The sequence below is a fragment of the Coffea arabica genome, chromosome 7c, assembly GCF_036785885.1.
Source record: "Coffea arabica cultivar ET-39 chromosome 7c, Coffea Arabica ET-39 HiFi, whole genome shotgun sequence".
NCBI classification, from domain to species: Eukaryota; Viridiplantae; Streptophyta; class Magnoliopsida; order Gentianales; family Rubiaceae; genus Coffea; species Coffea arabica.
In genome coordinates, this window is record NC_092322.1 from 2,118,050 (window position 1) to 2,139,730 (window position 21,681).

General features: G+C 38.1%; 3 protein-coding genes, 1 long non-coding RNA gene and 1 other non-coding gene across 9 annotated transcripts; 2 read left to right on the forward strand and 3 right to left on the reverse strand.

The window, feature by feature from the left end:
- Window positions 1-127: 127 nt before the first annotated feature.
- Window positions 128-200, reverse strand: TRNAA-UGC (transfer RNA alanine (anticodon UGC)). The gene has a single exon. It is a non-coding gene; the product is annotated as a tRNA-Ala (tRNA).
- A 289-nt stretch (window positions 201-489) lies between these two features.
- On the reverse strand, window positions 490-2,847 carry LOC140010352 (vesicle transport v-SNARE 13-like). Its single transcript, XM_072057037.1, has 6 exons — window positions 2,626-2,847; window positions 2,362-2,507; window positions 1,879-1,937; window positions 1,604-1,792; window positions 925-1,095; window positions 490-755 (listed from the first exon to the last, which is right to left on the reverse strand). Exons 2-6 carry the CDS (start codon window positions 2,453-2,455, stop codon window positions 603-605), a joined length of 666 nt encoding a protein of 221 aa, XP_071913138.1. The 5' UTR covers window positions 2,456-2,507; window positions 2,626-2,847; the 3' UTR covers window positions 490-602.
- A 237-nt stretch (window positions 2,848-3,084) lies between these two features.
- On the reverse strand, window positions 3,085-9,998 carry LOC140010351 (ARF guanine-nucleotide exchange factor GNOM-like). 2 transcript variants are annotated; one of them, XM_072057035.1, is made up of 3 exons: window positions 9,604-9,998; window positions 7,641-8,467; window positions 3,085-7,206 (listed from the first exon to the last, which is right to left on the reverse strand). In XM_072057035.1, exons 2-3 carry the CDS (start codon window positions 8,370-8,372, stop codon window positions 3,562-3,564), a joined length of 4,377 nt encoding a protein of 1,458 aa, XP_071913136.1. In that variant the 5' UTR covers window positions 8,373-8,467; window positions 9,604-9,998; the 3' UTR covers window positions 3,085-3,561. The 2 variants fall into 2 exon arrangements, with proteins under 2 accessions (XP_071913136.1, XP_071913137.1); XM_072057036.1 differs by having other exon boundaries at window positions 7,641-8,422; window positions 9,604-9,965.
- A 1,461-nt stretch (window positions 9,999-11,459) lies between these two features.
- On the forward strand, window positions 11,460-20,226 carry LOC113698715 (CSC1-like protein HYP1). Of its 4 annotated transcripts, none has more exons than XM_072057040.1 (11): window positions 11,460-11,744; window positions 12,166-12,543; window positions 12,675-12,827; window positions 13,178-13,241; window positions 13,340-13,549; window positions 14,198-14,386; window positions 15,353-15,651; window positions 16,358-16,634; window positions 17,312-17,587; window positions 18,628-18,861; window positions 19,800-20,226. In XM_072057040.1, exons 2-11 carry the CDS (start codon window positions 12,263-12,265, stop codon window positions 19,959-19,961), a joined length of 2,145 nt encoding a protein of 714 aa, XP_071913141.1. In that variant the 5' UTR covers window positions 11,460-11,744; window positions 12,166-12,262; the 3' UTR covers window positions 19,962-20,226. The 4 variants fall into 4 exon arrangements, with proteins under 4 accessions (XP_071913141.1, XP_071913142.1, XP_071913140.1 ...); XM_072057041.1 differs by having other exon boundaries at window positions 11,460-11,938; window positions 19,800-20,145; XM_072057039.1 differs by having other exon boundaries at window positions 11,462-11,790; window positions 19,800-20,145.
- Window positions 20,227-20,580: 354 nt separating this feature from the next.
- On the forward strand, window positions 20,581-20,986 carry LOC140010353 (uncharacterized). The gene is made up of 2 exons (XR_011817628.1): window positions 20,581-20,716; window positions 20,862-20,986. It is a non-coding gene; the product is annotated as an uncharacterized lncRNA (long non-coding RNA).
- Window positions 20,987-21,681: the final 695 nt, after the last annotated feature.

A 21,681-nucleotide genomic window follows, 5' to 3' on the forward strand; every position in this document is an offset into this window, starting at 1 on the left:
ACACTAACTATTTTTAGGCATCATATAAATCAGTCTCATTGCGTTTTTTTGGCCGGGCCAAATTCGTTATTCCATTGCCAGGATCTACTGCTGTGTCCGGAAAAACAAAAACTGACTGACTGATTAGTGGAGATGCGGGGGATCGAACCCCGTGCCTCTCGCATGCAAAGCGAGCGCTCTACCATTTGAGCTACATCCCCCATTTGTGACTGCAAACATCAAAATATACCTAAAGATGGAATCTATATGATAAATTTGGCACTCACCACCAAAACTCTTCCCTGAAGGCACCACCAATTAGCTTTTCTTGGTTGACGCTAAACTTTATTTTCCAAGGAGTACGATCCATCAATATTCACCAGAAATATCAGTAAACGAGGTATAATCGTGAAAATCTTATTACATTTAATGGATGTGGGCATTGAATTCTTTGACGCCAAATTCTCGGATGCTCCGATCGCACGTAAATTCGTAATCCAACACCATAAGAAATCAAATCATCTTGTACTCAGAAGCACATTCAATTAATCAAGTCAAACATCAAGTGCACACACGAGAACAAGATCAAGACAATGGGTACTGCAATACATCATCGAAGAAAACTATTTGGATAGTTTGAAGTACAAAATCAACACAATGGCAACAACAAGGACGGTGATTACAGCCCCAATAATCCACTTGTTTCTGTTCATCCTCCTCGAAATATTGGTCACTATTTTCTTGCTCCCGCTTATATTGTCATCGACACCATGCAGCTAGAAAAGGAGGAAATCATCAGTTGATGGAATGCCCCTACCATTGATTCATAATAAGACCACAGCCCACAGATAGCTAAAGAATATGGAAATTTTAATGAAAAACATCGATCCTCCTATGTCGAATAAAGCTGAAATGTATATGAACCACCCATTAATTAAATCTTACCGTGTTATCAGCACGTAAAAGAGACTGTCGCTGCTGGTGCAGGTCTTGGAGAATTGAAACACCAAGATCTTCCGTCTCCAGCATGGTCTTCCTGCTGTCCCTGATCCTGTCACTGGACTTGTCTAATCTTTCAGTAGACGTTAAAAGTCTTGCCCTTTGATCTGCTGATACCTAATGAGAGAAGCACCACGCTCCCATAAATTAGCAAGAGCGAAGGTAAAGAGATAAAAGAATCACAATTCATGACTTCCATCTCAGTTATAGTGGTGCTTGCGAATATTTAAGATCCTCTCTTGCCCTAGCACCTTAACCTAAATCATCTATTTACAAGTCAAGTTCATCACTCTAGCAGGCCAAACAAATGTATACATAGGATACTGTCCAGCAAAGAATCCAAAAAGAAAATGTAGCACACAAATTCTTAAGATAAGCTTGTCAGGGACATTGACGTCATTTTTCCGTCCTACTAAATTAAAGCAGCCTCCAGATGCTATCAGGCTTTCCTTCGTAAGAGCAGCATCAATTTTTTTCTCCAAGCCTCCAACAGTTAGAAAATTTTCATAATGATTGGCGGTTTCTCACCTTCTCTTGTGGAAAAGCTAAGCTGTAATAATAGGCTTCTCAGTTGCAGAAAACAAAAGAAAAGCCAGCCATTGCCTCATAAAAAATCAAGACATACCGTTAGTGTATCGGCCATTCCAGCCTCCAGTAACTCATCTCGTGCAGCCTGGTTTAGGTCAGATGAAGCAAGTCGTTTCATTTCACTTTTTAAATTGTTCAGATCAGATTTGTATTCCCTTAGCTTGGCAAGCAGGACTGCCTTAATATTTGGCTGCAAACTTCGAGCCTCAAGATCCATATTGCGGATCTGAATTTGATAAACCAATGTCAGAAGTAGCTCATAAGCTGAGCACTAAATTGGAACATTCAAGTAGTAGATCAAAGTCTGAGTACCAAAGATTCTGCATCGTCAACTCCAGCTTTTATTTCGGATATTTTTTGTTTCTTTCGCTCTGCAAAACAGTAGTAATTTTTGACATCCCAATATATATGTCAGTAAACATCATTGTTCACAGATTGATGATGCATGCAAGGCACACGAGATGAAAATCCAAATGCCTAATCCATACACAAAACTTGGTTTCTGCATCTGTGCGCTTGGAAATGGTGGGAAGGACAAGGTCTCATCCAGAATCCAAGACTAATCCCCTCCACCACCAAGGCTAGCCAGAATAGAGAACCCAATGTCCTTGATGACATAGTTGACATGTAACTATCAGTTGAAAACCAAACAGAAATACACAACAAACCTAACAATGATGCAGAAAGTTGTGCATGATCAGCTAACGCGATATTACAATTTGAGAAATCGAAGGAAATTTTTAATTTAATTAAAAAGAAAAAAGGAGAGAGTCTTGAGAAAGGGCTTTCGTTAACCTCCATCAATAAGACTGGCTGACTTGCACTTTTTCAATAAATTCGACGACAGCTCGCAGTATTGTCTTTCATATCTTTCAAAACCTTCACTCATCTTGCTCCTCTGGAAAAGAAGCGCCCTCCCCCGAATTCAATTCAATTCAACCCTAAAATTAGGTGTCGATTCAGTTAAACCAGAGACCAGTCCAGGAAAAGTATCCAAATTCGCATTCGTTATTATCCGCAGAAAACAAATAGTAGAAATTAGAAAACAAATAATAGCACCTGATCGATGGCGATCGGGAAATATCGGAATCCTCTTCGTTACCTAGAAAAGTGACCGGATAATTCGCCTGCTCTGCTATGAGATTTTTTTTTATTTATTTTTAACTAACGTTTTGCCTATTTTATTTTGGGCAGGGCAGCCAGTGGAGGAAGGTGGCAAATTTCTGGCTTTTTTGATGGGTCTGCAAAACGACAGCCATTATTTGCAATTTGGGTCCGCCCAGTGTTTCTGAGGACTTTCCTGCAATTGTCCTGAAAACGAAAGAAAGATTCGAAAAAAAAAAAAAAACGATTATCCGTATAATAAGAAAAGAAAACGAGATACGTTAGGTTCGAGCGGACATTCGAACTTTAAAAAAATTATCTATTTATTTATTGCGCAATAAAAAGCAGCACCATGGCATTGGATCCTTCCAGCCCTTGCTAAGTTAATGAGAGAGAGAGAGAGAGGGAGGACCATGGCGCAAAGCGAAATTCACTAATACCGCTTAGCAGTAACATTGGGTGGGGTACTTTTTGTACAAATGGAATGAATAGCTACGAATAATTCATTTTAGCGTAGCAACTACTACCATCTATTTGACAGCCCCAAAACAGCACAAAACAAAATTTAACAAGTAAAATAACCTATTTCTCTCCTAACCCCCTCATTTGGGGAAGAAGAAGGGCACCAAACTGCCCTCAAAACAAAGGCTGGTATCTGTACTTGTAATGGCCACATAAAACAATTTGCAAGTATCAAATATCAGCTTTGGCTTCAACAAAAATCGTTTACTTCACCCTCTTCTTTCACAACATCTCAAACTCAGTCACTCACCAAGATCATCATCTCCTTGGGTTGCAACCGGACTCTATGTTATGACTTTCACCCAACAATATGGACACTTTGAAGCCTCAATTAATCACTGTCCCGAGCCTGTGGTTGAAAATCTATCTTCAAGCTCTGGTTTCACTAGGGGGAACTACAACATTTCCATCTTGGATAGGACTACAACCATTCGTTTGCGTCTTCTGCTGCAGCTGCTCCAATTCATCACTAGAAAAAACTTCTAATTGCAAAGATGGGGCCAAATTTTTCACGCTCGACCAAGTTAACTGCCAAAAATTGTCCTCTTCACTTGGCACGAGAAGCCCACTTGACTTCATAATAAGCAATGTGTTTTTCAGGAGCTCAGGGACTAATTCATGGATCTTTTCACTTCGTTTCCCTCTGAATTTCACTTTCATATATCTTTCCATACAGCTAAGAACCCTCGACCATAATTCGCTGAAGGATGCCAACTGTGAGACATCGTGCAATAACTGTAAAAACACTTTAGATAAGAGCTTCAGAGACAGAACAAGTGTCCCTTCCATATTACGATAGTCCTTTGCAGAATGCTGCTGTGCAATTTCAACTAAATCGTCAAGCAATGTAAAGATCACTAGATCAAAACACTGCAACCACAAACCAACTGGGATATGCATCACCTCCGCAGCTGTTAAGCACCTCTGTAACATCAAAATAGCATGATTTCTTACCTCTTCTCTTTGGTCTACACAGACTTTCCTAAGACCTTGTACCAGCCTCAACCACATTTCCCATATATCCTGAGCCATTTTTAGGGCAGCTTCCTCCCCCATGGCTTCCTTGGTTTTGTTAAACCATCGTACCAAGCAGTCCAGTGAACCAGCCATCAGATCTAAAGACCTGATTGACTGGTCAACATTACCAACTCGGGACTCGGCAAACTGCCTGGCGGCAGTTAGACAAAGTACATAATTTGCAGGCGACAGATGGGCCCCTTCGGACATGATAAATGATAATGTCTCAAAACCTGCTTCAGATGCCTCTGGATGTCGAGCTGTGATAGATAGCAGTGATATAATAGTGCGCCATCCCATATGCGATCTTATCTGCATCGCATTTGCTTTCACAATGTGCATGACTTCCTGTGTGATCTGCTCACAGTATGCATCAGCAACCCGAGCATCAAGTTTCAGTATTAGTTGCAAAGACTTGAGTAGCTCATCAGTCAGATTTTCCTTGTATGGAAGCAACCGTTGACATATCCGGAGGAGCCCAAAGACAGCCTTTTCCACCAGAGCACAAGGCATCACAGTTGACTGAACAACACTGGCTATGTGCTCATAAACACCTTGCCATAGAAGCATGATCCTGTCCCGGTTGTTTAGCGTGATTGCAATCAACAATTCCAGACAGAAAACTGCTGTGACTTCATCTTCCATAGAATTGTTTGCCTTGCGAGGCCGCCCAGCAGCTAAGAGAAGAGCCTGAACAAGCTGTGATAGGGACTCAGCTTGCAAAAATTTACTCTCTGCGAAGATGCTATCTATGTGAGAGTCTTGGATTGTCTGAAGAGAACGCTGACGAGCAGCAACCTGTTCTTGGGTAGGATAGGATTCAGGTTCTTCTGTGTCAAGGTATAGCAGTTGAGTAAACCGCCCCATCAGGCCAGAGGATTTCCTCGATGGGGCAACTGGAGATGGAGTAGATGTTGTTGGGGAAGATGACGGGGGTCTAACTAGGTTTTGATCAGAAGAAACCTCTGAGTCATCAACAGCATCACTGGCAAGTCGAGCAGGAAGAAGACCCAGCTTATTCAGGCTTAATATGCAATCCAGAATGTTTTTCCATCCTGAGCGAATTTGATCACCATACCTGTTTGCTATTGTGAAAACAGCCACAGTTGCCATCCTAGCTTTTGCATCATCCCCAAAAGCTAAAATAAATTCTTCATTGTTTAAGGATGGAATCAACAAATTAGTGAATCTGCAAAGAGACACAACCAAATCGTCTAATGAATCGACAGAATTATAGGATGCTGAAATTTTAGCCATTGTCAAGTATCCATCAATACATGTATGCAAAACATTGTCCCGCTCCACATGATCTAAAACCACAGAGATAGCTGCAATTGTGGGCCCAGACAAAATAGCAAACATATCATAGTCAAGATGTGGACCAGAATCACAGAAAATGTATGGAGCAGATTGTTTTGCTCTGTGCACTAAACTGATCCAATGACTTCGTGACATTACTGAAGCAGCAGCAGCTTGCTCTGGAATCATTCGGATCTCATTCTCACAGATTGAGTGGTAAAGTTGAGACAAGAACTCTCGAGGGAGATCACTTCCTCCATTTATTGCACGATTGTTACGGAGGAAATCTTCTTCAGTCATCTTCTTCTTCACCTGCGAATTGTGTTGATCTGTGTTGAGTATTATTAGAGAATATGACAACACAAATACAGCATCTTTGTTAACCAGAATATCTGGTGATTGCTCATAATATCTTTCTGCAAATGCCTCTAACACTCTCTGTATCTTCTGAGACTCTCCAGGCAATCTGAAAGTTTCCAAGAAAATGCGCAGTGCAGTGTCCAAGCTCATGTCCTGGAAATCAAATGACTGCGCAAATTCCTTAAGCACCTGAATACAAAACTCATCATGACTTCCCAGAAATTCCCCAACAAGATTCTTATTTAAACCAGTTGTATATCTGAAGAAGCATGCTACACAACGGGTGTCACGTGTATCTGGCAACAAATTTACACCTTTAAGAAATTCCAGGCCCTTCTTGGGATCAAGGTTGAAGTGGTCAGCACCAATCATCAATTTCTTCTTAATTTGCTTCTTCTTATAAACAAAGGGGACCCAGCAATTAGGTTCACCATAATTATCACACGTCACCGTCCAAAATGGTCTATATTCCTCAGGTTGTATTGGAGACCTTTCTGGGGCTGATGACTCATGTCCAATCCTCTCAGATATACCCTCAATCATGGCAATCAGACCGTCCAGAGCAAGAGTATTCAATGCAGACAAAGGGCTGTTCACTGGAAAGGCACTTTTTGACAACAGGTTGGCAAGATCTTCAAATACATTGCTGCAGGATATGTCACAGTCAAAATTGGCATACATCTCAGCCATAAAAAAAGGCTGCCGGCAGAAATCCACAATGGCTTCCATGGCAACTTCCTGCTGTTGGTAAGAAGATCCATGCTTGCTTCCAGCAATCTTTAATAGTACTCGAGAGAAGAAAGCCTCAAGCTGCAGTTTTAACTTGGTACGCAGATGATGATACAGATTGAGAACTATGCTGCAAACAGTTGAGAGAATCAATGGACTCATTGACAAGCCAAACTGCATCAAATTATAGAACAAGTCTTCCTGTATCAGGACCAATAATTTAGCATGATCTCCAAAGGAAGCCCCAGCCAATTCTATTGCCGTGTTAATCAAACCTAAAGCAAACAAGGGCACATCTTCATCGTAAGCAATAGGATTGGATCTCACACCACTTTCAATTTCCATCACATTCAAGAGAGAGCACAAGAATTGAAATATCTCCACCATGCAAGGGATACCATATTGATCCATCATAGAGTCAGCTCCATTCTGAGCAACCTCCACTGAGCCAAGTGTCATAATTTCCTCATCCACTTTGCTTGCTGATGTGAATGCAGGATTACCTGAAGCCTCTTTAAGAGGTAGTGCCTTACCATCAAATTTTGCACTGCCATTGGCATTAACACCTTGCGTACCTTCCAAAATATGAGTATCTTTTGGCACATGAACCTGCAGAATACCATGAGGTTTAGGACTCGGAATTTATTTATTCATTTTGCATGATGGAATGAAAACTTTAAGATACATCTGGTAGAAATACCCATAAACCCATCATCCATTTTTTTATTGTCAAACAAAAACAGGCTATGGCCTTAAACAAGTATATATTAACCCTGAATGCTCATACCCCATCCACTAAATATATTTAAGCCCAGATACAAGATAACAAAATACTATTTCAGATTATATCAATATACAAATGATTGTTCTTTCCAATCATCAGTATATAACCAGATAGCATATCTGTAATAAGACTGCTGAAGCATCAATCCAGTTAAAATCAGTCGACATTCGCTCACTGCGGCATTATTCATCAGGCCAAAGAGAAAAAAGATATTTCTAAACCTATAGAGATGTCAGACAGGAAAAATATCCATGCCTACCTCGGTCTCAGCAGACATTCTGCTTCCCTCAGCCAACGCATGCGGTCTGTCGCCAATGTCAGGCAGGTGCGAAAAGATGCACCGAACCAATTCATGCATAGTGTGGCGTGCTATTCTCTGTAAAAGTTCACCTTTAGAGCTTGCCTGATGAACTATCCGAAAACATGTGTTCACTATGTTGCAAACATGATGATTACTCAAATGAACTGATGCCTTATTCTTCATGCAAGCTAAAAGAACTTGAAGTATCTTCATTAGTGCCACTTCTTCAGAAGCAGGATCAGTCACCTCAAAGCGGCAGCTGGTTACAGCATCGACAATTAGATGCAAAGCCTTATCAACATTCACAGTCTCTGAATCAAGTATCTCCAGGGTTAAAATTTTATAAACTGACGACAAAGCAACGCCAGTAATTGGAGCCCCAGTTTCATCAGATTGAATCACATCCAGAAATGGTTTAAGGTAAACCACTGGATCAATTGAATGCCACTGATGTTGCCATAAGAAAATTTTTTTACGTAGTTCCTTGAAAGACTGGATGAGAGAGTGCTCTACTTGATCATCATCAGCATAAAGCACTCCCCATCTTACATTTCTCCTCATCACAGCCAAAACTGCACCAATTTCTGAATTTACCATGCATGCCAAGGCAACCCTTGAAGACCTAAAGGAACCATCCTTGGGCCCTCTAACCACAGCATTGACTGCAGTCTGTTGATTTAAGCAACCCATGGTATGACTCCTGAATGCCACTCAAGAAGGACTAGAACAATATGCACCAGCTAGCAGTAGAAAAAAAGGCAGAGCTTTACGACCATATATACGCACTGTAATTGACAGAAATCAAGCAAAAAGATGAGATATACAAGTTTGAACCGTACAACCCAATGGGTCACTTCTCAATATTATCGAGAAGATGCTAAAAGAAACTAAAAAGATTCATGCCGTGCTAAAAGAATCCACTGAAATCAGCCATATGTCAATATTATCAAATTTTATATCATATGAAGTATCAAAAGTTCTGCCAGAAATGAAAAAAGCACTTAACGACTAGGTTTACTTAGAATCAATTGCTATATATATCCCAAGGTCTCCCTATGATTCCACTTTAGTATGCCAAATTATTTACAAAGTACAGAATTTACTACCACTCTGGAATTTATCATACATGCAGTCTATTGGTGTCCCCCATAAGCAATAATTTTTTACAGAATGCCAACTGTGTTTTCAGCCATTAACCAATTACACTTAAAATTAGGTTCTTTTTCAACCTTATTGTCCCCTGACCAGCTATACAATCAAGGCTTCTATTTGGTACAAAGCATTAGAAGGGATGGTCACTAGACGGGCTTTATGATTTAGAGTATTAAACGTTCTTTGCAACAATTAAATGAGGATAAAAAGATAAGTGTCCAACCATCAGCTAGCCTGTAGTTACAAAACAGTACCACAAGCATAACCAATAAAAAGAATTCAACTGCCACAAGGGCTTCACTCTTTTGTAATTTTATGGAAATAGTCAGTACCAAAGACAGTCTATAATTAAAGATAGAAGGCATTTCACTGTACTTTGGGCCTACAGTAAATTTGACATTCGTCATTCTCTTGAGTAATCACCAACAACCCAGGGCAGGGAAAAAAAAGTGTTGGGTGCCTAAATTGATAGCTCGGTTGGAAATCGCTCCAAAAAATGAAAAAAAAAAAAATTTGTTGGAGATTTAGCTTGGTGCTATGAATAAGGCCAGGATTGGGAGTGTGATGAAAACCCGGAGCTCCAAATCTTAGGTACCAGATCTAACTTCAATAGGAACTAAATTCAACAATAATCAATCATATCAACAACGTGAACAACAAATCATGGTGAGAGTAACACGGGGACACAAATACATCAGCAATAAAATCAGATTTAAAAATAACTGTGGCCTGAAATACAAACATACAGATCAAAGAGGAGGACAAATACCTGAAGATCCCGATCCCGATCCCAATCCCAAAACCCCCAACCCCAGAAAGGATTTCGAGATAACTTCTCAATCACAGGGGATTCCTCGGAGTCGGAGTGGCGACCCGCCAGGAGATTGGCATTTGATTTTTGGATCACTCCGCCAAATATATACTACTATATAACTAGTACTCCGTACTAGCACGGAGCAGGAGTACCGGGAAAAAACAATTAAATAAGCCCCTCCTCCTCCACCTCCTCCTCTCTGGATTTGGAACCGGGCCGCTGACTTTTTAGGTCCCCAAATTATACTGACACAAGCGATCCACGGTATCAATGGCAGTACCAGTCTCTTTTTCAACCTTATTTATTAGTAGTTTGTCGTTAAATTTCATATCTCATTACACAGGCTGTTTGGGGTTGGGATTGCGCTGTTTTTGTTTAAAAAAAAAAAAAAGTACTTTTGACGTAAGCTTAAAATAGATTTTACAACAACTTTTATATTTTAAAAGGGTAAAAAAGTTAATTTTAATAATTTTATTATAAATTTTGAACTAAAGGATGAGAAAAATATTTTTTTAAAAATTTTAAAATTACACATTATCAAATAAAAAATACTTATGCAATTATGCACCCAAATAATATGATGAAACACTACTATAACCTAAAGTTCTACTAATTAAAGTGCATTTTAGTAAACCATTCCAACTTCAAACAGACAATTAATCACGTGTGTTTCAAATAAGAACTACTATCTTTTTTTTCCAAAAAAAAAGGTCTACCTTTCGAAGCTTGTCTAATTTTGCAATTGGTTTTTTCGATCATTTGTCATTAAGGGTACATAAAAAATAATATTGTTGTATAATTACAAGGCTTATGCAAAATAAAGTTTCAAACCATTCCATGCCTTTTTTTTTTTTCGATGACTTACCATTTCAATGTCATCCTACCTATAAGATTTATTTATTAGTACGTAAAATAAGCGTTCAATTAGTTTGTTTATTATACGCTCCATTGTGATCTAAATTGACAATGTCAATTAAACATTGTATTTTTTGAAATACAATCGTAAAAGTCTAATTTAAACATTATATTTTGATCTAATTTTTAAAAGTCTACAATCATGTTGCTTTTCTCTAAAATTGTGTTGATTATAGCTTCTAAATAAGACTTCATTTTCAAGCTAAATAATTTATGGGAAGGAATGGATTGGGTGGTATAGGAAAAGAGAATGCAAATTCTAAATTCTAAATTTGAAATTTTTTACTTATATTAAAGAGAAAATTCAAAAAATGAACCTAAGGCCTTGTTTGGTTTGTAGTTTTCTAAGAATTTTTTTTTTTTGTAAATAAATTTTTCAATCACCTATTTAAAAAGGTGATTGGATATTTTAAGTTTTAATATTTTAAAAGGATTCGTTATGACATGTTCTCAATTGTTTTTCATTAGTTCTTTAAAATTTCCATTTTTTTTGATAGAATATCCCATATGAATTGTATTTTTTTGATGTTTTTGTAAAAATATATACTATAGTAATGAGATTTATGTGAAATAAAAATTTACAAAATTTGTCAAGAAAAATATTTTAAAAAATTTTCTACAAAAATTTACAATCTAAACTGGACATGAGATTAGCGGTGAACAGTTTACTAAAAAGATTTGAAGGGTATTTCAACTTTAACAAGGGGTACAAATTTTTTAATGCAAATTGCATATTAAAAATAAAGGCGAACCTGGGATTATTGGGTAGTAATTATTAATTGATAAGAGGCCGAAAATAGGAGCAAGGCTGAGTTGAGTTGTAAGTGAGGCGGTTTTAACATTTATTTGGTTAGCGCCAAGCAACTTTTATTTGGTTACTGCCAAAGCAGGTGAATAAGTTGAGCTGAGCTGATCCCTGCCCTCCCACCCACTTTTTCCTCTCAAAGTAATTTTACCGTCTGCTTTCATTCTGCAACATAACCCTCTCAATCAAAGTATCGATTCTCTACTTCTTCGATGATGAGTCGGTTAATTCTCTGCTCAGTATCATCTTTCTCGAATCTTGATTAGGGTTCCCACTCTCTTGGTCAAAAGTTTGACTGGTACGGTTCTTGAAGTAGTGAGCACTGCTGCTCCCCCTGTCGCCATCATTTTTGTTCAGCAAATTCGAGAAACTTCAGGTCGCTGATACTTCTGCTGCTCTAAAGTGTATAAAGATTTCTACTTGTAAGTCTGTATTGGGAACATCACGTTTACTGATATCAGAATCAACACACGCAAGGAAAAGCTTCTACTGTTTTCATTACCTTCTACTTACAGCTGATTCTGTCACACCCTAAATATTTTATAGTTTATCGCCTTCTGACGATTCTGGGTCAGTAAAAAGCTGTATCTTATCATCATTTTATTCCCTCTTTCTTTATCGTTTTGAATTTTTCCGGCTTGATACGCGATATTAGGAGTTTCACTTTAATAGAAGAGACCCAAGAAAGTTTGTTCTTTAGGAGTGCTTCTATAAATGAAGTCACCCCCTTTACGCTATTGTACCTCATGTTCTTAGTAACTCTTTTAACATCGTTTTTTTTTTTTTGGCATGCCCAGTTAAGTCGATCGAACCATCTGATAAGGCATTCTGAGGAGGTGGGTTTGTTTCTGTGAATGAGTACTGTAGTTCGGGTTGAGCCAGCTACTTGAAGTGATGATTCTTTCTGCACTATTGACATCGGTTGGAATCAATCTTGCTCTTTGTTTTCTGTTTTTTGCATTGTATTCCATATTGAGAAAGCAGCCAGGCAATGCCGGTGTATATGCACCAAGACTGGTTGCTCATGGCAAATCCCAAGAGAGAGGGGATTTCAGCTTGGAGAGGTTATTACCGTCTGCTGGTTGGGTCAGAATGGCATGGCAACCCTCAGAAGATGAGCTTTTATCAGTTTCCGGTTTGGACGGCGTAGTATTCATGCGCATTTTTATCTTCAGGTTATTCAGTTTTGGATTTCTATATGCGTGATTGCACGTCAAAGGCTGTTCATATCTACGTGTCCGTATGCCTTTTTCTTTACTTTTGTTGCATGCCACGTTTTGCTCAATGTACCTGTTTACTTCTGCAGTTTGAGGATCTTCACTTTTGCTGCGGTTATTGGGGTTTTTATTCTTCTTCCTGTTAATTATATGGGTGATCAGCCAAGTCTCGACTTCACGGGCGTGCAAAATAAAACTCTGGAAACTTTCACCATCTCAAATGTGGGTGATGGCTCAAACAGGTGATTTTTGTCTTTAATTATGAACCCGGAATTTACTGGTACTTCTGACCAACGGGATATAGGAGATTGCTGAGGATAACAAAAGCCAAAATCATTGAAAGAATTCCCACATTTGTGCCTTTTGTCATGTTTTCTAATTCTTATATATGTAACACGTCTTACGATAACAAAATTGATTCCTTTGACTTCATTGCCCCTTTGGCTTAACATTGGTTGCATCAATTGGCTGGTATTAATTGACAACGCAGAGATGTAGTACAGAGTCTCAATTGCTTGCTGAAATTTAGTGCATTTATAGCAGATATTTAAGTTGGATCTGATCTCTGACTGTCTATCTTGGCCTTTCTAAGGTTGTGGATTCACTTTTGTGCTGTGTATGCTTTCACGATGTTTGTTTGCTGCCTTCTTTATTTTGTAAGTAAATCATCCCTTGTGGTTTTAATTTATCTTTCCTGGTCAAAATATTATGAATCTAGGAGTGTTTGGACTCTGAAATACTATACAATCTGCAGGAACATGCATATATCTCAGCCAAAAGATTGGCGTGTTTCTGTTCATCGAAACCTCAGCCACAAGAGTTTACTGTTTTAGTCCGGAGCATCCCTGTAACCTCTGGGAGAAGCGTCAGCAATACTGTTGAGAGCTTTTTCACAGAAATTTATTCTTCTACGTATCTTTCACATAATGTAGTTCGTCGAACAAGCAAACTCAAAAACCTTATCGTAAGCACCATGGGAATTTGATATATTTGTCACTTCCAATATTTGCAGATCATTTAAACAATTGTATCAACTTCATTTTACTTCTCTGAGAATAATCTTCGATTTGTGCCTTCATAATTATTTAATATTAGCTGAATTGAGAAGTTTGTCTTGGATTTATGTTTAATTCACAAGTCTGAGTTTAATTGAGAAGTTCTGGATTTGTTATAGCCTAGTAGAATAATGTGATATTGGCTGCTTGTGGAAAAATTTGAGTAATTGCTATACTGTTACTTTGATTTTACACATTACAGCAGAGTGTTCATTGACTAGACATTTTCCTGGGAAATCATCTCTGGTGTTGCCATATTGACATGAACCAGAATATATGCTGCTTGGCCAAAGGTTTTATGTAATTTTGTGAAGATATCTATGCACTACAAATATACAACAATGTGGAAACTGGATACCATTGCTGATATATGGCATCTTAGTCTGTTTATGACATTTGCTATGATTTGGTCTATGGAAACTAACCACATTGGCTTGACGTAAAAAGCATGAGTAGATGCAAATGAAAAATCTCTTATTTCTTTCTATGGGTTCCAACAATGTAGATTAAGTACTTTAGTTGCTTCAATCTCTGAGATCTGTGTAATACTCCTCCAGAATGATGCAGATAATTTGTATGGAAAGCTTGTGAGATTGAGGTCAGGCAACGGGAGCGAGCAAAGGTTCAAGCGTACTGGGTTTATGGGACTTAGTGGACGTAGAGTTGATCTTCTGGAACAATATGAGAAGCAGTTAGAAGATGTTGAAGATAATGTGAGGACTGAACAATCTTCAGTTGCAATGAAGGTAAATGACCTTTCTTTGATTTTGTTGGGAAGTGGATTTTGTTGGGCAGTTATTTGTTTCTGGAAGCATTTTTCACTTTATCTCATTCTTGGCACCCAATGATTTGGTTTGTGTAGGAAGGGAATACTTATGTTTTTGTCAAAGTAATCTAGAGCAACTCAGGAAAGCTAAATATGATACTAACCTGAGGAGATGGTCTCATATTATTGGATTCTCGAAAGCACTTATTCAATACCCAAACTTTCCTTTTGTACTTTGTTAGAAAGTGACAACCCAGTGAGTTCATTTCTGTGAGTTGGTTTTGCATTGTCTTTACGTTATGTTAGCTTTACATGGTACATCAATTTAAGCCACTGCACAAGCATCTTTAAGCTGTAAGAAAGTCTATCTTCATTGAAAGGAGCTCACATATATCCTAATGATGGCGTGCTAATCAAGGAAGAGAAGATCTAAGTGAATGACTAATCTTCAAACATCAACTGTCAAGTTTTAGCAGTATTGGTCCTCTAAAATAAGCATCATTTGGACAATGGTGCTGTTTCAGACTTTTTTTCGAACAATATGCTTTTGTTTTCATTGTGGACTGAAGCCACTTGCTTCTCTTTGGCTGAATTTTAATATCTTTCTAGTGCCTATTCCGAATGTGGCATATGCTATTCTGAATGTGGCTAATATTCAATCATTGAATGGTGTATTGTATCTAGTAAAGGATCTGTCATTGTAACAACTTCTATGTAGTGACTTACTGCATTTATGTTGTGTTTATCTCATGACATCTCTTTTTTTCTTCTTCTTCTTCTTTTCCTTTTCTTGTGTTTACCAATTTAATGCAGTTATGCTGCCAATGTGCATTGCCCTAGGGTGCTCTGGTGTTTACCCAAATATCTGATATGCAAGCATTATAGCATCTGTCTCAAGGCTTATTAGTGAGAGTCTTTCATTTATATATCCTCTTTTTGTGTACAGGAAGTCCGGGCTGCTTTTGTATCTTTCAAGACCAGACTTGGTGCTGCAATAGCTTTGCATATCAGACAAGGGATAAATCCCACTGAGTGGACAACTGAGCGAGCTCCTCATCCCCAGGATGTGTACTGGCCTTTCTTTTCGGCATCTTTTACAAGGAGATGGATTTGCAGCATTCTTGTCATTGTTGCATTCACCGTTCTCACTGTTTTATTTCTCATACCTGTTTTAATAGTACAAGGTCTTGCTAATTTGGACCAGCTGGAGGGTTTCTTCCCTTTTCTGAAAAGTATTCTGAGAATGTAAGTAATCTTTCTTCAATTTTGTTTTCATATGTTTTGTACTCTAGTTCTCATGTTTCCTGAGTTAAGCATGTCAAATACTTGTTTTGGATCCTTTTAAATCTGCTCATGAATATCTGTAAGCTAGTCTTCTTGAAATGCTTGGCATACTTGTGTTGTTTTCATATGGTAGTCTTCTAGAAAATGTGGCTTCGAGCTCTTGAAATCCATGAACAACCATAAATGCTGATATATAAGACTTGGAAAGCTTCAAACTTGTGTAGCAGAAGAAATTCATTTGTTTTGTCACTGAAGCTTCTTTTATAAATGAATCACTTCAAGTGATGTTAGCATTCTCCTTGGTATTATGATGTTCCCATGCATGAATTCACTCGAGACCTGTTGCGAGAAGGAAGAAAGTTAATTTAATCCTTTTTTGAAAAGTTATGTAGTTTGTTACGTCATTTTCACTTTTATGACACTTTGAGCTTTCTTTTTGGATGCTAATCACATTATTTAATTACAAAAAGAAAAATGAAAAAAAGATAGAGATGGTCTGACAAACTACAGCGTGAAACTTGTATCTAATGCAAAAACGAAACTTTAAAGTCTTGCAATATTTGATGCACATTCTCAATTTTTATCCAGAATCTTAATTGCATAATCTCCTCCTCCTTACAGACAGAGTCTATTTTGGATTATTAATATGAGCATTTGTTGTGCGCAGATCGTTCATCAGTCATGTGGTCACTGGATATCTTCCTAGTCTTATTCTTCAACTGTTTCTCTATTTTGTACCACCCATCATGGTCGTATTCTCCTCCATACAAGGATACGTTGCTCTCAGTGAGATTGAGAAAAGTGCCTGCATCAAAGTACTGTGGTTTAGCATATGGAACATCTTTTTTGCAAATGTATTATCAGGATCCGCTCTCTATCGTTTCAGTGTTCTTCTTGAACCTAAGGAAATTCCGAGCTTATTAGCTGTTGCAGTTCCTGGCCAGGTATGTGCTTCAATGTTTGGCCAGCTGAAATGATTATGCTGATCAAAGGATTCCTTAGTAATGTATACCAATTTCTATTATATACTACCCTACATTACCACCTCAAAACATGGAATTCTTTGTATGGAATAGAATGGCTATATTTTGCCTTGGAGAATCAAGTCTGTTCTTGTGCACTAGTTTCATCCTGATAGGACTTAATACAGAGAAGACCTGAGAAAAATGTACATAGGTTTGGAATTTTCGTGATTTCATATTGGGCCATTGTATTTCCAGGGAAGACGTTCAATTGAAAATGCACTTTGAATTGAGCAGATTATGAACATTTCTACAAGAGATATGCTAATAATTTCAGCAATATAAATTCCCTGTGACACCTTCTCACACAGTCTTGATCAGCTGAAGCATCAAATAATCGGAGCTTCAGTGGAAATAGAAGCCCCATTTGTTGCCACTCATTACCCACAGATAAAAATATAAACTATCCCCATCGCTTAGTATTGAACAAGATTACAGGGCGTATGAATCAGCATCATGTAGTCAGAGCTTAAAGAAATGCATTTATTAGACGAAGCAGTAGTATTACTATTTGGCAAATTGAAAAAGCCTTAATAACTTTACCTATGCCCACTTGTATGTACTCCAAGAGAGTGATATGATGCTGCTTTTTTCTGTAGGCTACTTTTTTCATTGCATACGTCGTGACTTCTGGATGGACTGGTACTGCCTTAGAACTTGTTCGATTTATGCCACTCATATCTAGCTTCATGCAAAGGAAATTTTGTGGGAGTTCTAATGACGAATTGGAAGTGCCATCAATTCCTTACCATGGTGTAATTCCTAGGATTCTCTTTTTTGGCCTTCTTGGTGTAACATACTTCTTCCTTGCACCTCTCATTTTGCCTTTTCTCTTGGTTTTCCTCTGTATGGGATACATAATCTACCGAAACCAGGTCAGTCAGCTATGTTTCTGGTTGGTTTTTATCAAGTTATTAATTTGATATCCTGCATGACAATATCTACTTGCCTTAAATGAGATTGGGGACCATGGAAGGATTCTAATGCTGAGTCCATGCACCATTCCTTGCCTCGCACGCAAAATGCATCTGTGTTTGACAAATTGTGATCCAAGTTAAGATCTTATTATATAATGCTTTCATGTAATGAAGATTGGAAACTTTCTATCAAGTAACTGGAAGATTTTGGCTTTCTTTTTTGCCTTTGTTTCATCCAATCTTCAACTTCGTTGTAGTTTTAGTTCTGTATGATGCAGAGTTCTAGCACTAACTTGGCTTGGCACCTAGACGTTACCTTGTCAACTTATATAAAAAAAATATTCCAAATAAACCAACAGGGAAGTTTTAGGATAAAACTTGTACACAAGTTCCTTCTATTAGTTGCACGTGAACCTTTTCCTGCTTGTGAACAGACAAAAAGGTATAGTGGTATTGATAGGTATTCAGTGCTTGATTTTGAATGACTGAAGGTGGAAGTGACAACTAAAGAACTTAACATAAGTGGTAATTATATATATTCTTCATTGTGTTATCCTTGAACCTTTTACTTGATTTCCTTTCTTTGGATACTGTTTTTCAACTTGACATTTGTGATATGGCCCACTGTTGTGTCTTTTAGATGGTGGCATTTAATGAGTTAAATTTGCAGCTACATCCTTCTTCTTTTTTTGAGAAAATCTTGCAGATAGATTCATTGAGTTGTTCTCTGTTTCAGTCCTCCTGGTGTCCCTATATTTGCAAATTTCTGGTAGTCAGTATTCAATACACTTGTACATTTAGTATGCGTGGCCCTATCATTAAGGCTGTTAGACTTTCACGTGCTTTACAACTATTTTGGCTTCAGATACTGGTTTAGTTTATCATTGGTGTTTCTTTTTGTGACTTAATATCCACATTATAAATTTCAATTAGAAGAAACCTAAGCTTGGATCTTTTTCATTTTCTTTTTTTTTTTTTTTTAAATTGCCATTGAGCAGCTATTAAACGTTTATGTACCCAAATTCGATGCTGATGGAAAGTTTTGGCCCATAGTACACAATTCAACAATATTCTCATTAGTTTTGATGCATATCATTGCGATTGGAATATTTGGCCTGAAGGACCTGCCACTGGCTTCGAGCTTAACAATTCCTCTTCCAATCCTCACTCTTATATTCAACAACTATTGCCAGAGACGTTTCCTGCCTGCCTTCAAGACTTATTCTGCTGAGGTAGATTTTTCCACCGACTTGCTCAAATATTTTATTTTAAAGTGTTTTAGGTCTTCGTGCAGGTGATAACCTTGTCCTTTTTTATACCATTGAATATTGTTCAGTGTATACCGAATCCATTTTGATATAACTTATACAGTCCCTTTTTTTAATGTTTGCTTTCAATTCTTTCTTGCAACTATTTAAACTGTCCTTGAACATTGTCCTTTTCCTTCTATTTAAACCGTCCTCACAACTATTTAAACTGTCCTGGAATATTGTCCTTTTCCTTCTATTTAAACCGTCCTCGCAACTATTGCTATTAAAAAACCTTTTTTCTTGATTTTTTATAAATTCCCTTGGTGCAAAATAATCTTAACGAGAATGACTAACTAATCCTTGCTCAAAGTGCATGGTCATAGGGGTCACTGTCTAACAATCTAATTGCACAAGGGTTGTTGATGTGAAGGAAAAGCGATGAATGAGTGTCTGGCATAATGTATGAAACTGCTCATTGTTTGTAGTCCTACCTAGCTGTGTTTGATCTTAATCCGGCACAACTGCTAAAAATCTAGCACGTATTCTCCATAAATGTCAAACATTGGTGCAACACAGGCTATCGTGAGGCAAGAACACTTGAGGCAAAAGTTAAAAAGGATTGGTAAAGAGCAAAGAGAGAGAATTGTTTTATAATGACATCCATTTAGATATGCTTCTTTTGTATCATTACTTTTTGCTACTATGACGCTTAAGATTGGTTGGGGAACGTTTACAACTTATTTGATGGTTTTATTCCTTGCCGGATATCTTTAAATAGTATTCTATTAGAAATATTTATGAAAAATAAACTGAGCATGAATCATAATGGATGATGATATGTGAGGTCTATTCTTCTGCAAAGTAGTATTCTGATTCGATGTATAATATTGGAACGTCTTGTAACAAGTTATGTGTTACAGAGTTTGATAAAGAAAGACGGAGATGACCAAAACAACCCCACAATGTCTAGTTTCTATGAGGAACTTGCAACTGCATACCAGGATCCTGCTCTGGTACCCGTTCGGTATTCCACCAATGGTGAAAGAATAAACTCTCCCCTTCTTGGAATTCCTGAGCCTTGAACTTGAGAGAGGTATTCTGTCATTTCAAGCTTCATTTCAATCACAATCTACTGGAGAGTGCATGGGTGGGAACAGAATCACAATTTTCATCCTGATGCTCTCAGCTGGATTTGTTGTGTAGAACGCATGATTGGCGGATCAATCACACTGGGCTCGTTACGTTTAATCCTTCTGTATTTTCTTCTTTTCATACTGTTTCGGTCTCAGTGTTCTAGATGCAATTCCTCGCATTTTATTTATTACAGGAGCATTGATTGTTATGCAACTGCTTTAGCTTCCCTTTTTTTTTCCCCCTTATGGGCATATGATTGTGGTAGGACTAATACGTATAACCAGAATACTGCTTGAATTTTCGACATGCAGGATGTATACCGTCCACTAATATGTAGTCACTCCTCCTCGCTGTTTCCTGCAAAAGCAGCAGCAGCAGCAGCATTATTGTTGATTTTCACCTGATTCTCTTCCGTGTACACTCTCTCTCTCAACATGTCCGAGTTGAATATTATACAGATAGATATTGCAAGTCAATCGCGTCGTCATCACGAAATACGTAATTGCGTGGACTGAAGAACCCTCTGATTCGTTCCAGGACCCCCACTTGGAGTTTGGAGGGCCATTGAGGAGTGTACCTTTTTATTTAGGTTGAATTGATCATCAGGTGGTGAACTTGCAATCAGGTTTCCACTTGGCAATCAGATGGAAAGAGAGAGAGGAAGATGGGTTTTGTCACGCGATCAAACAACAAACGCAAAAAGGTCGGTTTTGTCGACATTTGGAACACTTCGTCTATTGTATCTTTTTGTCCTGTTGTGGCCGCTCACTTTCTTCCCCAATGTCTCGTCTGTCCCATTCTTTATCACCTTTTATCTTTGTTGCTTCCTCTGAATACCAATACCACAGGAACTTGAAATGCCCATTTGCTGTGCGATTAAAATACAAGAAGCCCGTGTGATGCCTTGTTATTGCCTACTCATGTAATGACATGAAATAGCTTTCCCCTTGTAAAGACTGGTCCTTTTCCTGTTTCCTAGTCCCGGGTCTCGGGTTCTTATACTTTCTTATTACCCAACTAAGAGGAAAAAAAAAAAAGAAATAAACGAATGGTTTTCTTTAAGCCAAGTCATCCCTAAAGAAACGTGTGGGTATTTTGTACAAAGAAAGAATGACCCAGATCCCAAGATTAGATTTTTTTTTTTTCCTTGTTCAGTTTCGTAGTTTAGTTGTGACATGTAAAGGGCTGGATGCTCAAGAATGTAAAAGCATGGACTCAGTCAGTGTTCTGCCATCTGGTTTCCGCTTGAAGCCAAGCTACAAGGGACGTCATTGTGTCTCGCAGCCATTTGAGAAATGAGAAGAGAAAGCAGTTTTTGTATTCTACAAACAAACCATAAAGTCAAGGCAAAGGAAGAAGATTGTTCTGAGGATCTTAGAAGGAAGTTGGAAAAGTACATGACAAAGGACATAAAAAATATGGGTGGAAGCCTGCCAGCGTCAGATTTTTTTTTTTTTTTGTTTTGTTTTGTTTTGGGGACATGCTTCTTGTCCGGGGCTTTGGAGGAATCGCTTCACTGAAGGATGACAAACGTAGCAAAATTCGAGATCGATGTTCCCGCTTCACTGAAGGAATCGCTCCAAAGTGGTTAGTACGACGACTACTATTTAGTGTTGAGCTCTCCGGAAAAACAACTAACTGCGAAGCTGACAAGGGCAAATATGGCTC